Source organism: Sciurus vulgaris (assembly GCF_902686455.1).
Source record: "Sciurus vulgaris genome assembly, chromosome: 11".
In the NCBI taxonomy this organism is placed as follows: Eukaryota; Metazoa; Chordata; class Mammalia; order Rodentia; family Sciuridae; genus Sciurus; species Sciurus vulgaris.
Genome location: NC_136472.1, coordinates 59,565,232 through 59,579,281, shown reverse-complemented (window position 1 = coordinate 59,579,281; position 14,050 = coordinate 59,565,232). Strand labels below are relative to the sequence as shown.

At 44.0% G+C, this 14,050-nt stretch overlaps 1 protein-coding gene across 7 annotated transcripts in view; it reads left to right on the top strand.

The window, feature by feature from the left end:
* Window positions 1-14,050, top strand: part of TEAD1 (TEA domain transcription factor 1) — a 252,506-nt gene that overhangs the window by 79,778 nt on the left and 158,678 nt on the right. For all 7 annotated transcript variants that reach the window (XM_079102706.1, XM_079102709.1, XM_079102707.1 and 4 more), the window contains exon 2: window positions 4,004-4,259. In XM_079102706.1, the coding sequence (XP_078958832.1) occupies window positions 4,004-4,259 (256 nt within the window). The remainder of the gene's footprint in view (window positions 1-4,003; window positions 4,260-14,050) is intronic.

The window sequence follows — 14,050 nt, the reverse complement described above, 5'->3', positions numbered from 1 at the left end:
CTGAACCTGAAAGAAAAAGTTTGGATTTTAGGTGAATCTTAGAAATTTTTCATCAATTTTTAAAAACATTTTTAGTTTCTAATTTTATTTTTACTAGTGCATTATAATTATATCTAAGAGTGGGATCCATTGTGCCATATTTATACATGTACATAATATAACTTGATCAGTCTCCTTCGTCACTTCGTTACCAATTTAACTTTTCCATTTAGTCATCTGAAGACCTTAAGAAGATTCTTTGTAAATCGATTTTCCAAAGTGAACCATGAGGGGAAGCTCCTTCATTTCTCCACTATCCCATTTTTAGTAGGTATTTTGGGATCATAAAGTACACCACTGTCTAGAGAGGACGGACTTGAAAATAAATGAAAGCTTTATGGTTTCACAGATGACAAGAGTATCTTTATCTGCTCACTCTTGATGATTTTAGTGATTTTTCTGTAGTAGGACTGAGGTTAACTTCTTATCTTCTCCATTTTACAAGGGAGAACTTGAGCTTCTGAGAGGTTAGTTTAGTTTGGGTTGCGTGGCTCATGGGTGAGTCACATTTGGAACCCAAATCAGTTTGAATCTTAATACCACATCATCCCTGTCCCTGTACTGTGTTCTTTTTGTTGACTGAACTGAAGGAAGGTGGACTCCCTTGCTCAAAGTGTGTGTGGGGAAGTGAGGACATCACTTCTGCAGGTACATATATTCTGCACGTAATTTACTTAATTAGATCTTAATAAGTGGGAATTTATTGTATATGTTAAAAACCGAGGCAGACTGAGTGGTAATCAGTTCCATGTATTTTTAGGATACTCCTAAAGTGTGACTGATACTCTCAGAGCCACTAGATACAGGACAGTTTCCAGGATGAGGTGGATTTTGAGCTGAGGGATGGAATGCTAGAATGGTTATTTTGGTATCCAGTATGGGGAGCTTTTCTCAGCCAGCCCCAGTCTTGTGATCGGAAACTCTCTGCCCATACAGGGCTTCATCTCACAATTGGGTTGTAAAACCAAGGACCTGAGTAACTCTGTGGCTTATATATCTGGTGTCTGGGGCTGTGTGCCCCAGATTTGTAGGTTATTCCATCCTATGGAACTCCAGTTGACCAAGTTATAAGAGCCTGGACACAGAGTTCTTCCCTTTGCAGTAAATGCATGAAAACATAGGAATGTTTACAATGGAGTCTGAACTTCCTGCATGGGTCGAACAATTAATGCTAGCTGGTGTTGTGCTCCCCAACCAACAAGGCCTTAGGACTGAGCCTTTGCAGTAACTCAGAGGGACTGTTTGCAGGACTCTGCTGCCTGCCTTCTGAGGCAGTCCACCTCTGTACAGTTCAGCTGGCAGAAAGTCCTTCCTTATGATGAGTTGGAATCTTCTTGGGAACAAGAAGAGTCTTCTCCCTCCCCTGGGACAGAGAGGTTGTTCAGTATCTAAGGATTCTACAGGCTTGACTCTTAGGATTCAGAAGGATTTTACGAGCTTTGGGCCATGGGCTGAGGTGAAAAATAAAGAAATTTAAGTGTAAAGTTATCCAGCTCTGAAACCAGTTGCACAAGAGACAGTACTAAGGAAACGGCCCCTGACGTGGGAGCTTGGAGGTTTTAGGGATTGTAAGTTCACCTCTGGATGCCATTTATTGAGGATTGTGGACAAACTGGAATGTGCTCATGAGGGGTGGGCAGAGGGATGATGCTGTCTTGTGTAAAAGGCAGCCATACATAAATAAGAGAGATTTGCTCCCCTAAGGGATGGATGGATCTTCAAGGGTAGGTTGGTAGAAGTTAATTAGGAAATGGGTTTTAGTCTAATCAGTGGAAGAATTTCAGCATGTAGACCTAAGGCCGTCAGGACTGAGGCTGTGGTATATTCTGTTCTTGGTGGTGTTCAAGTGTAGACTGATGAGCGGATGAGATATTCTAGAGCATTGCTTGGGGGTTGTTGGTATATTTTGGCCTGGAGCCTGGCTTTCCGTTGTAGCCAATATTTCTTTTTCAGGCAAAGGTCCTGGGCCTGTTCTGCTAACTTTCATTGTCCTGGATTCCATCCTACTGCCAGTCTGGTGGAGCACAGGACACCCCTACCTTTTATCTTAATATGTGGCTCCCTGGAGTGAATTTATTGCTGACAGCTGTCTGGAGCTCAAGGCCTGGCCCCTGGTTTTGTATGTTGTTCTTTTTTGTTGTTGTTGTTAGTTTTGTTTTGTTTGGGGAGAGGTGGAGAGGGAGAAGGTAGCTAGCCAGTGCCAGAGAGTTCCCTCTTACTCTTAATTTCTCCAGTAGACTGTCCTGGTGCGGGAACAGACTCTAGGGCGGCGTGCAGTTCTGCTCTTGTTTTATAAGATGCTTAGATCCCAGCACAAAACGTAATAGCTTGAGAATTCAAAAGGCCCACGCTGTAGGCATCATAGAGTTCACCTGGGGGTCAATTGAAAACCCTTACTTATAGCATACTTTATATCTTAATGTCTGCCTGTTTTTTTTAAAGTACTGTGTAAATGCACGACATGTGTTGGTACGGGGTAGGAAATACTTAGCTGACGTGTTCTTTGAATGACGGCTCAGTGGCAACACTTAGAGGCAGACAACCCAAGGGTTTTGGCTTTTTTTTTTTTTTTTTTTTTTAATCTTTCTTCTTTTTAATCCAGGTGTTGCCAACTCTAAAACGTTGTCAGGGTGAGAAGCCAAAAGCACCCATTAGTGAGACTATTAATTGTGTAATATTCACATGCCTTGGGGTTTCTGCACCAGGGATCTGTTGAGATCCACAGGTGGCAGAGGATCAGGGCGCTGCATATAGTTCGACAAGCTACTTGCTCTCAGGTGACAGCTCAGGTGATGACTTTGGGATGTGGATTGATTGATCAGTGCTGCTTTCCTCCTGGGCACAGATTTGAGAGGGCAGGCGGGCAGAGCAGTGGTCACAGATGCCCTCCCTGCTCAGCTCCATGCTTCCCCCTTTCTGTTAATCCCCAGGAGCAATTATTCTCTCCCTTTTAGGAAGGACTTTGAATTAATGATCTGATGTCTTTTCAACAAAGGAATATTGATATGTTAGTGTGCAGGACAGCAGGGAATACTGGATTAGATCCTTTTCACATTGGTGTTAAGCCAGTGTGACATTTGTTTAGAAAGCTTATCCCTTTATGACCATAAGTTACATGCATAATTCAAGGAGAATAAATTTTTGCAAAAATTTCTTTTAGTTCTATAATCTTCAATACTATAGAAAAATAAATGAAAGCGTCCCCCATAGCTTTCATGTGATCAGGAATCAGAGACCAAGTGCCCCATGCAGGTGTGGAACACTTCCGCAAGTGTGTGAGGCACTTGTGGTGGGTGTTTTAGAAAGACTGGGGTGGGGACAACATGGTCCCTGCTTTGAGGTTATTGTTTAGAAGCTGAGAGTGGTAAAGTGACCTGACTGACTGTACAGACTAAAAACCTTGAAGATCAGTGCCCTGCGTCCAGGTCGGCTGGCATTGCTGACTTGGTAGGGTAAATAATATGATAATAAAGTAATCTTCCTCCTTGCTTCCTCGTTCTGGCCACTGTCTTGCATGTGGTGATCTCATATTGGGATGCTTTGACATTTCAGTTATGATGCCAGTTGCTACAGTGGAGCTTTTATTTTACTTTATTTTCTTAGAAACAACTTTTTATGCTATGGAGATTTGATTATCACTGAGCAAAGCATCCCTGGGAGGTAGAGGGCACTTAGTAAATGGTTTTCCTACAAATCCCTGCAAACTCGCAATTCCAAGTTTGTCCTATTTTGGGGTGAAAATTTCATCTGTGAAGCTCATCCAGCTTCTGCCTGGCGTTGCACTTCTGTGTGAGTACTTGGCACGATATGTAGCGAAAGCCACTTGGGTCTCAAAATTCCCTATTCGTTCTAGAAGTTATTCTCCAAGCAAAGCTGGAGCCTGAAGAATGTGCGGTAGAACCAGCAAGAGTGCTACGTTTGTGGATACCAGTGTCCTCATTCTATTTCGTGATTTTTCTTTTAGGTTTATTTTCTTGAAAAGGCTCCAGGCTTCGGCTTGGAAAATCCAACCGCCAAAATTGAGCCCAGTAGCTGGAGCGGCAGTGAGAGCCCTGCCGAAAATATGGAAAGGATGAGTGACTCTGCAGATAAGCCGATCGACAATGATGCTGAAGGGGTCTGGAGCCCCGACATTGAGCAGAGCTTCCAGGAGGCCCTGGCTATCTATCCGCCATGTGGGAGGAGGAAAATCATCTTATCAGACGAAGGCAAAATGTATGGTAAGTGGCCTGGAACGTTCCTCCAAAATACTACCTGCTTTTGTGGTTGAGGATAGATTTGGGTGGCCTTTGAGTGTGATCCATCCATTGTATCGGGCTGAATGATCTTTGTAGAATTACAGTTTGTTACCCAAGTAACTCTCACCTGAAGAGGAGTGTCAGTAGAGGACTGCAGCAGGAGCAATCTCTGGGCTTTATCCTTCTGCATACTCAGCGGTGTTATAGGGGAAGCTCCCGAGGTGCAGGTGGGACATGGGTAGTTGCAGTGGCCTGTGTAGGCACCACATGGTGGAGACAAGTACTTCAGCACACATGTAACGGAAACACTGGCCCTTAGCTCCTAACTGGGGCCACAGAGGCATGGGGGCCTGCCTGCTGCCACCAAATCTCTGGAAACCTGCCCCTTCCCCACAGGAAGAGCCAGTATTCTAGGTGTTTATAGGAAATCTCTTTTCACAAAAGCTGGTACTTAAAAACAAACAAAAAACAACCATGTACAGGCCAGATACAAATATGTGCATGAGCCTGATCAGACCCCTGAACCACTCATTTGCATCTCTGCTGCCAGTTTGCAGTTGAAGGCCAGATGAGCATTAACCCCCAGACCACTCTCGCCAGCCTTCCCTTCTCCAGGGGGACGCCTTGCAGTATGTTCTGAAGGAAGCTGCAAGAGTGTGAGGAAGGTGAGACACCATTACCAGTTGGCCTAGGGTGCCAGAGACAGCAGCAAGTACTCATCCGTGAGGCTTGCTCGCTGGGTGCGGGCATCGCCCCTTCTTGTGCCAGTGCTTCCAGCTGCAGACCTGTACTTTTTGACTGCTTACCTTTGGGAAGCAGATGGCAGGTAGTTGCTTATACATTTTGCTTGTCTAATTGGACACAGAGCTGAACAGTTTGCACTGTAACCGAGTCTAAAGAGATGCAAACAACCTAAACTCACAGAGAACCTACCAGAGGTTGTTAACTTATCATGGGAGTGATTTATTTCTAAATAATTTGAACTCTTTTCCATGACAGGGTGTTGTACCTTTACTCCTGTGCTTCCCGTGTTAGGAGCTGTAGTAGGTTGCTGCTCTAGCCAGCACACACTGCTGAGCAGAAGGCAGATGGTGGTACAGCTGCCACCAGCTGTGCCTCCACCCCACCCGCCCCTCTAATTTGAATGACGTAATGGAAACAAGGACAGTTTTGCTTTCTGCAGCACTGGAGCCCCTTAGCCTGCCTTGCACCGGGAGAGAGTGATCCAAACCTTCAGCATTTGTTTTGAAGGCTCTCCTGATATCTTTCATAGTCAGGGTACCTTCTTTATGTAGTGTCACAGAGTCAGGAAGGAACAGCTCAGCTGCCGTGGGCTGAAGGGTCAGGGCCTAGATGCTCTGTGATACTTCTCTTCTGCTTCACTTCTGCAGCCTGACTCTTTGCTCCTGGAGGCTTGTTCTCATACCTGAAGATGCCTCCCCCACGCCTCTTAGGCAGAAAAAGATACTTTAATCGACCAGCCTTCTTTGAAGATGACTTTATTATATACAGTCAGGGGTGGCTTTGGGAACTACCTGTACAGCTCCCACTTGTCTCCCCAGAAATTCTTTTAATCTAAAATAATGGCATAGGATTGAAAGTTCTGGTTGGGAATAACTACTTCACTTCATTTCTCACCAGGAATACCAAGAAAGCACTGCCCCTTCTAGAATGAGGCTCAGGGCCAAGAACATAATTCAAAGCCAAAGTTAGTTTTTGTCAGCTCTCAGTCTTGTTTTGTTGTCTGTTGAAATTTTACTTTTTAGATAGCAGCACTGGTAGATTTAACAAGGTTGCTGATAACTCAGAAGTATTTTCATGTGAAAATAATTGTGTAAGGGCTCTCATTGGTAATTGAGTCTCAGAGGTAGTAAGGTAGGTAAACACTGTGAGAAGCTTTGGATTTGAGTTGTTCTATCAACAGTGAACTTGAATAGTTTTACCCTTGGTCTTGGTCTCATTTTTTCCTCCATTTAAAAAAAGAAAGAAAGAAAAGATGTAGAGTAGATGATATCCATGGGGTCTTTGGTGGACTTTTCCACCTGGGAATGTTGTGATTTTAGGACACGTAAGTCAGCAAGATTATCAGTTATTGCAAACATGATTCTGCTTGCAGGAACATGTTTTTAGCACCCAGGGAACTCAGACTCAGTGCTTCCTTAGTGCTCATGTTCTTGACTATAGATTCTTTTTCCTTAAGTCACTGATGGATTTATTGTGTTGGTGGCCAGCCTTTTGAGGGAGCTGCATTAGGAATATAGCTCATTTTGGAATAACAGTGTAACTGGTCGTGGGTTTTTCATCAGGCAGAGTATGTAGTCAGTGGTGTTTTGTTTCTGGGTTGGGGTGCAAGAGATGGATTGATTTGCTGCACTGGCCCTGTAGTCACCCCCACCTCCATGGGGAGAAGATACCTCTATTCAACTCCCTTTCTTTGGTCCACTTGGTAAAACTGGAAAGGGAAAGGTGGTGAACTGGGCTATGGCAGGTGGAACTTGGGCACCTTCAGAGAAGCTTTCTTAGGTGTCCTGCCTGGGACTCCGAGACAGAATTGCTTCTTCACAGTGAGGCCTGGCCACGTGGCAATGGAGTCATGCAAGCAGTGTGGGGCCAGAACTACCGTTCCTTGGCTTCTGGCCTGTTCCCTATTGTACATACATGAATCAGGACACAAACCAGACTAGGAAGCAGCAGTTCTTAAGAGCATACTTTTTCTCTCAGGGTTTTAACAATGAAAACATTGAACGCATTTGGGATTCCATGCAGTAAAATCAAAATAATTTAATGTCTTTTAGTGATGAAATACCGAGTATTTTTTCTTGAGGGGGTTGGTTATTCCAATATTTCTGAGTCTTTGTAGAGTGCTCTGTGATGTCACTAATCCTGAACCATTGGAGAAGCAAGGTCAAGTGATTTATTTTGGTAATGAAATTTCCTTCATGGTTGGCAGTAGAGCAAATGCAATCTCAGAGAGAAAGAATGGAAAGCACTGTTTATGATGAGGTTTCATCCATTGGAGGGGATGGCTTAATTCTCTGTTTCTTTGGTCTTCTGGGGAGCTGGGACTTTATGTTGTTGGTCTCTATGTGGGTAGATTGCTTCTGCCTTGGGCTCCCCAGTGGGTAGGCAGTTATTCTTACAGATTATTAGGAGGGGGTGAGATCTTCCTTGACTTTGTTCCTAAGGGCGTGCATACTCGTTCCTGTGGGCTTGCTTTCTTTCTCAGTGTCTTTTTTCCCTTTGCATTTCTTATTTTTACATAGCTGTGTTTTTTCCCTCCCCTAGTACATAGTGAGGGAGGAGCTAGCAGGAGGACAAGATGGGAGGGAAGTTCATAGTCAACAGACTTCTGTGAAATTGGATTTTGGGGGAGTAGACCATAGTTTTAAAACAAGACCAAACAAAGCAGTGAACCATGGGAATACCTGGACCTATTTCTTTTGTAATTGAAAATACCAGTCTTGAAATGTGGTCAGACAGTCCCCCAGATCAAGTGAGGGTTAAGACAGAAACCAACTTACTTTTACAGACAAGTGTGGTGCTTCACAGTTTGGACTTTGTAATTAATATGAGTCTTGGCCCTGTATGTCTAGGCTTTTGTCTCGATTTCCTCAGCTGCAAAGGAGGGTCAAGTAGATCCTACTTCATGGGATAGTTGCCAAAATTAAATGAACTAATTGTGATCCGGGATCTCCCTTCGATGTTTTTATTTTTAAAATATTTTTATTAGTTGTTGATGGGCCTTTATTTATTTACTTATTGAACCCAATGCCTCACACATGGTAGGCGAGTGCTCTACCCCTGAGCCACAACCCCAACCCTCCCTTTTGATGTTTAAACAGCACCTGGCATACAGTAAGAGCTTAATAAGTGTTTATGAACTGAAAACAAAGAAGTGCTCTCTGTCTCACTATGTGCTAAGTTCTTCACATGTAATTTCCAACTGATGCTCATAACCATGCCCTGAGGTTGGTATTTTGGTCCCTACTTACAGATGAGGCTGGTGGGGTAACTGACTTGCAGTTGGTCAGTACAGATGGTCTAGCTAGAAGGTCAGTTCTGGGTCTGTCTGACGCCAAGGCCTGGGCTCTTTTCCCTATGCTTTAATTCCTTCCTGAACATGAATCTAGCAAATCGGTACTGAGCACCAGCTGTACTTCAGCCCTGTGCTCTGGGTGGTCGGAGAGACAGCAGTGAGCCAGACAGACACTGTCCCTGCCCTCACGGAGCTGTCACAAGTTCATCTGCAGGAAACTGACCTGGGGTCAGGGCTGTGTGCCAGAGATTTCTGGGACGTCTGAAGGCTCTTTGAAGATGGTCACCTTCCACTTAGCCTTTTGAAGCCTGTTCTTGGCTACCAAAGTCCAAGACACCTGGCTCGATGCTGGCAGAAGTAAAGCATCTCAAATAACATGGCAGGGAGGGTAACAGATCACAAGGCTGGCCCTGATGCTGGCCAGAAAGACGTCTGGAAGGTTCTAGTGCCCTAGGATTGTATAAGGAGTTTGGGTGGGACAATTGCTAGTCTGTGCCTTTCTCCTTTCTCTGAGAAAGTGCCTTTAGGGTCCTTGCTCAGTACAAGTTCAGGGAGGAAGCCTTTCTTCCTGGGACATTAGGCCTGCTGGTCAGTCCTAGAGAACTGGAGTAGAACTGACCAGGGGCATTAATGAGAGCACACACCAGCAAACACGACTGTGTGCTGGCTGATCAGTGAGGCCAAAGAACTGGGATCGTGGTCCCCAAGCTCCACCTGATCGAAGCAACACAGGACTCTCTTTTGGAAGAGTGTATTCTCACAGCCTGCCTCTGAGGGTCAGGAGGCCGGCTGTGTCTGTGGAGCCCTAAAGACCTTGATATGGAAGTGGGCATAGAACCGGAGCCTGTAGGGTCTCCAGGCCTTGGGAAATGCCCCTGGGGGCCTGAGGTGGACGTGCTCTTCCCAGTTCTCCATCTGACTCAGTGTGGCATCTTCAGTGCCTCTCTTCTTTCTGACCTGTTGTTCCAGTGGATTGTTTAGAAGTGTGAAGCACCGAGAGCTGTGACCCTGGAACAGGCTGGAAGTTCTGTGAAGCAGGGCTCTGTCTGTCTCCTGTAGCCTCTGTTTCAGGGCCTGGGGTGAGAGTATTTGAATATAAGCACACAAGAAATGAATTATTGGTTAAAATGGAGAAAGGTGAGTGGTAAAGCCTCTGAGTCCCGGGGGTCCCTGTCATCAGAGGAATTAGCTAGTAGAAAGTACAGTGAGAAAAAGAGAAAATTGCTTATTTTGTTGTCTTCTTAAATGAAGAGAGCCCCTGGGTTTTGCAATTTTGTGTTGACAACTGTTGGTTGAAGAGGTAGAAGAGTTCGTGTTCTAGGTAGGAACCGTAGGAGAGCAAGGTTGATCTGGACTCCTCAGAACAGATGAGTAAGGGGGAATTTTGAAATCGTTTGGTTCCTGTGAAAATAGCGAAGCCAGCGCCATCGGCATTTTGATCGGGAAGCTTAATGTGTGGGGGGCGTGCAAAGGATTCTATGTACAAGGGGTGAGCCCTTGTGCAACCTGGGTAAAAATGACCAATCAAGGGTGGCTCACGGCTGGCCACGGGGGAGTAAACGGGAAAAGAATGCGACGTTATGACCAAGTTAGGCTTTTCAAGGGCTTTGCTGTGGCAGTGGATGAGCCCTGGGAATCAGGAAGGCATGGGTTCGTAAATTCCTTCATTGAGAATGCATTGTGCTTTGACTGTGAGTGGGGACAGCAGACAGAAAATAAGTGAAAAGGATGAGAACCAGACCCTTTCTCATTGCTTTAGACTATGTTATCTTGTTTATTTCTCATAAGAATGATAAAGGTAGTATAATAATCCCCATTTTACAGGCAAGAAACTAAGGCCCAGCAATGTCAAGTTATTTGCTCAAATACAACAAATAAGTCGTGGAGCTGATGTTTGCAACCAAGTCAATCAATGCAACTAACTACAATACTGATTAAAAAAAAAAAAAAAAAAAAAAAAAGGAGTAGTATATTTTGTACTTCAGATGTGCCCAGTTTAGTGATCGAGCAGCAAAAAACATGATTATTTTTGGATGGAGAATTCACATGTGTATATATGAAAATGAATGAAAGAGTGAGAGAGCCAGACACTTATCTGGTCTAACTTTCACCTTTGGGAAAGTGGTTTTCAAAATTCCTTTGAATTATAAACCCTTTGGAGACTATGTAGAAAGTTGTGAATCCTCGCCACATAAGAACACACACTTGTAGTTATGGAATTGTTGTCTATAACTTTAGAGGAATTCTGAAGCCTGGGTTCAGAATTGCTATGTTGGGGAGAAAGCAAAGGGAAGGGCATTTGACTGAAGGAAACAGCATGGTAAAGGCGCAGAGGCCTGAAAAGACACAGCTCTGACATGCTTGGAAATGAGGGCATGTCCTAGGAGGAGCAGAGCAGGAGCCTGGAAGTGTGGATGGACACCACGTCATGGCAGGCATGCACACCACAGCAGGGTGTCTGGCGCTAACTCTGAGGGTAAAGAGAAGCCATTGCATTATTTTAAGAGACAAGATGTGATACCCTATGTTTTACAGAGCCATCTCTTCAGGCCTGAGGACAACCTGTGTGGCTGTTGCAATAGTCCAGTGGGCAATCATGAGCCTACGCAGGGGCGCTGGCTGTGTCAGTGAAAGGAAGAAGTTTCAGAGCTGGAACCAACAGAACTGGCCAACCAGATGTGATTTGTGAAAGAAAATGAGGAGTTTGATATCAGGGTGCCACTTCTGTGTGATAGGGAGGTTGGTGGACTAGTAAATGAGATGGGGAGTAGAAACAGGAGAAGCAGGTTTATAGAGAGGAGAGGAATGAGGAGCTGAGTTTTGTCATGTGCTTGGGCATGGCTTGGGAGTTGGAAATTTGTGCCTGGAGCTGAGGCAGGTTGAAGATGCAGGCGTGGTTTGAGGCTCATCATCAAAGTGATCCTGAAAGCTGTGGACATGGTTGATGATGGCCTCATGCTTTATCAAGGGCAAAACTGTTGTGGATTTTAAATGGAATGTCTGTAGCCATGGGAAGAGTAAAGAGATTCCCTGCTTTAGGAGACAGGTCAATGGTTTCTGCGCCTGATTGTTATCAACAAAAGAGAGGCAAAAAAAAAAAAGACAAAGTGTAACTCAGAATCTCTGAGAGTATGGAGTATGTGCTGGGAACCTATATTTCCAAAAGCTCCCTGTATAATTTGGGTGATAAAGCCAGGTTTGAAACTCACAGGTCTGGGCTGCAGTCTGTGTCCACACAGATAAGACCCTATTTTGTCTTGTAAAAAAAAACAAGACAACAAAAAGCAAACAAATAAGCAGCAAATGAGACTTAACTTTTCAAATGGTTCTTGTAAAGTTGGGTGCAGGAAGTGAACCGTATTTGCTTTGTGGTTCCATTTGTCTGCCTTCTCTGCTGAGAAAGGAACATTACCACGCTCCAGTCTTTGGAGGGATTTGGTCATGCATGGAAGGAGACAGGGTATCTTTTCCTTTTTGGGAGCTGGGGCTTGAGCCAGAGCCTTCCACATGTTAGGCAAGCCCTCTGCCTCTGAGCTACATGCCCAGCCCTAAAGACATGGTATCTTGAAGGACATAGCAAGTTAAGAAAAGACTTTCTAAAGGACCTGTTAAAAGATGGGGGGAGACTTGTCCATTTGGTTAGTTGGGGAGAAAGTTTATAGATTGAGGATATGTTTGATGGAGCAAAACCCAGAATTGACTTTAAAGGAATTTGGACTTCTTTTGACCCAATGGAAGAAGATGGGAGGAGGGTTAAGGGAAGACCTAGTGATGACTGTCTTCAGATGATTAGGCTTTCCAGGCTGAGGTGGGCTGTGGGCTTTTGAAAAATACAGATATTATGGGGAATGGGATCTGGATGCACAGGGTGAGCAAAGGAACTGCTGAGCAGTGAAGGGCTGAGGGAAGTTGGAGACGATTGCTTTCTTCCTTTTTTAATTGAAGTTTTTATTGAGATAATTGTAGATTCACAATGCAATTGTAAGAAATAGTACACACAGAGATCATTATGCACAAAGAGATCCTTTATAAAGGCTGCTCATTTCCCTCAGTGGTTGACATTTGCAAAACTATAGTGTGTGCTACAGCTAGAACATTGACATCCATGCAACCCACTGATTTTATTCAGATTTCCCCAGTTTTGCTTATACTCATTTTGTGTGTATATTAAATTACATACAATGTTGTCCCTGTGTAGGTTCACGTGTCTACCAGTACCGTCAGAGCACAGAACCGTTCAGCACCACAAGGACCCTTAGGGTTGCCCCCTACCCACTTCTATCCCACTCTCTCCCACCTTTTCCCTACCTAATTTTGAAAATTTCAAATATGTTCTGTAAGTGCAATCATACTATAGGTAACTTTTAGGGATTGGCTTTTTTCTATTCAGCATAATTCCCTGGAGATTGATCCAAGTTGCTGCATTTATTAGTAGTTTGTCTCGTTCGATTGTTGAGTAGTAGTCTATGATATTGTTTGTCCCACAATTTCTTTAACCATTCATCTGCTTCAGGGCATCTGGGCTGATTCCAGGTTTTGGTCATTCTGGATCTGCTATGAATGTTCATATGTGGGTTTTTGTATGAACCTAAGTTTTTTGTTTCCATGGGATACATTGCCAGGATTGTGCATCTCCAGGTCATGTAGTATTTGTATGTTTAGTTGTTGTTTTTAAACTGCCCAGCCTTTTCCCAGAGTACATTTTACATGCTCACCTGCAATCTAGTTTCTGGGTATCCTTACCAGCATTTGGTATTGTCACTATTGTTTATTCTATCCACTCCGATAGGTGTGCAGCAATATCTCATGTGGTTTTAATTTGCATTTCTCTAGTGACTAATGAAGTTGCATATCTTTTCATGTGCTTATTTGCCATCTGTGTGTCCTCTGCAGTGAAATGTCTGGCCATGTCTTTTGTTAGTACAGTATTTATACTTTTACTGTTGAGATTTGGGGATTCTTTATTCTAGACACAAGTGCTTTGTGGGATCCGTGGTTTACTGATATTTTCTCCTTGTCCAAAGTTTATCTTTTCATCCTCTTCACACAGGTAAAAGCAAAAGCACATTAGCAGAGTACAGCTTTTAACAGGGTAAAGTTTTAATTTTCCACAAGGTTCATTTTATTAGCTTTCAGTTTTGTGGATTGTGCTCTTGGTATGAAGTCTTAAGATTTCATTGTCTAGTCCTAGGTCCTAACAATTGTCTCTTGTGTTTTGTTTTAAAAGTTGTACAGCTTTATGTTGTACATTGAAGTCTATGATCTGCTCTGAATTTATTTTTTTAAATAAGGTGGAAAGGTGGAGAGTGTTCCTTTTGAGGGAGTCCATTGGCATGATTGGATGGCTTCTTAATTCCACAAGAATATTCTTGGGTTGACCCATAGTTTGACAGTGTCTTGTCTTGGGAGTTGTGGGGGTGAGTGGGTGCATGGGTCTAGGTGGGGAAAAGGAGAAGGTGACACTTAGGGGCTAGTCATGGGCATGCCGAGTTCCTTCTGAGTGTAGGAGAGGTGGCAGGACAGGAGGCTGTGGTCATGCACCAGGGAGGCAGCCTTTGAGATTAGAGATGGAGAAATTCCAAGTGATGAGTTTCGAGGTGTGGCCACAAACGTGGTCAACTGGTGTGAATGTGGGCGAAGGCCACTGGAGATGAGGAAATAAAGCACTGGGTTGGTTAATAATTTTGATTTTGAAGTTCACATTAGTAAATTTATAAATAAGTAACCCAGATATTAA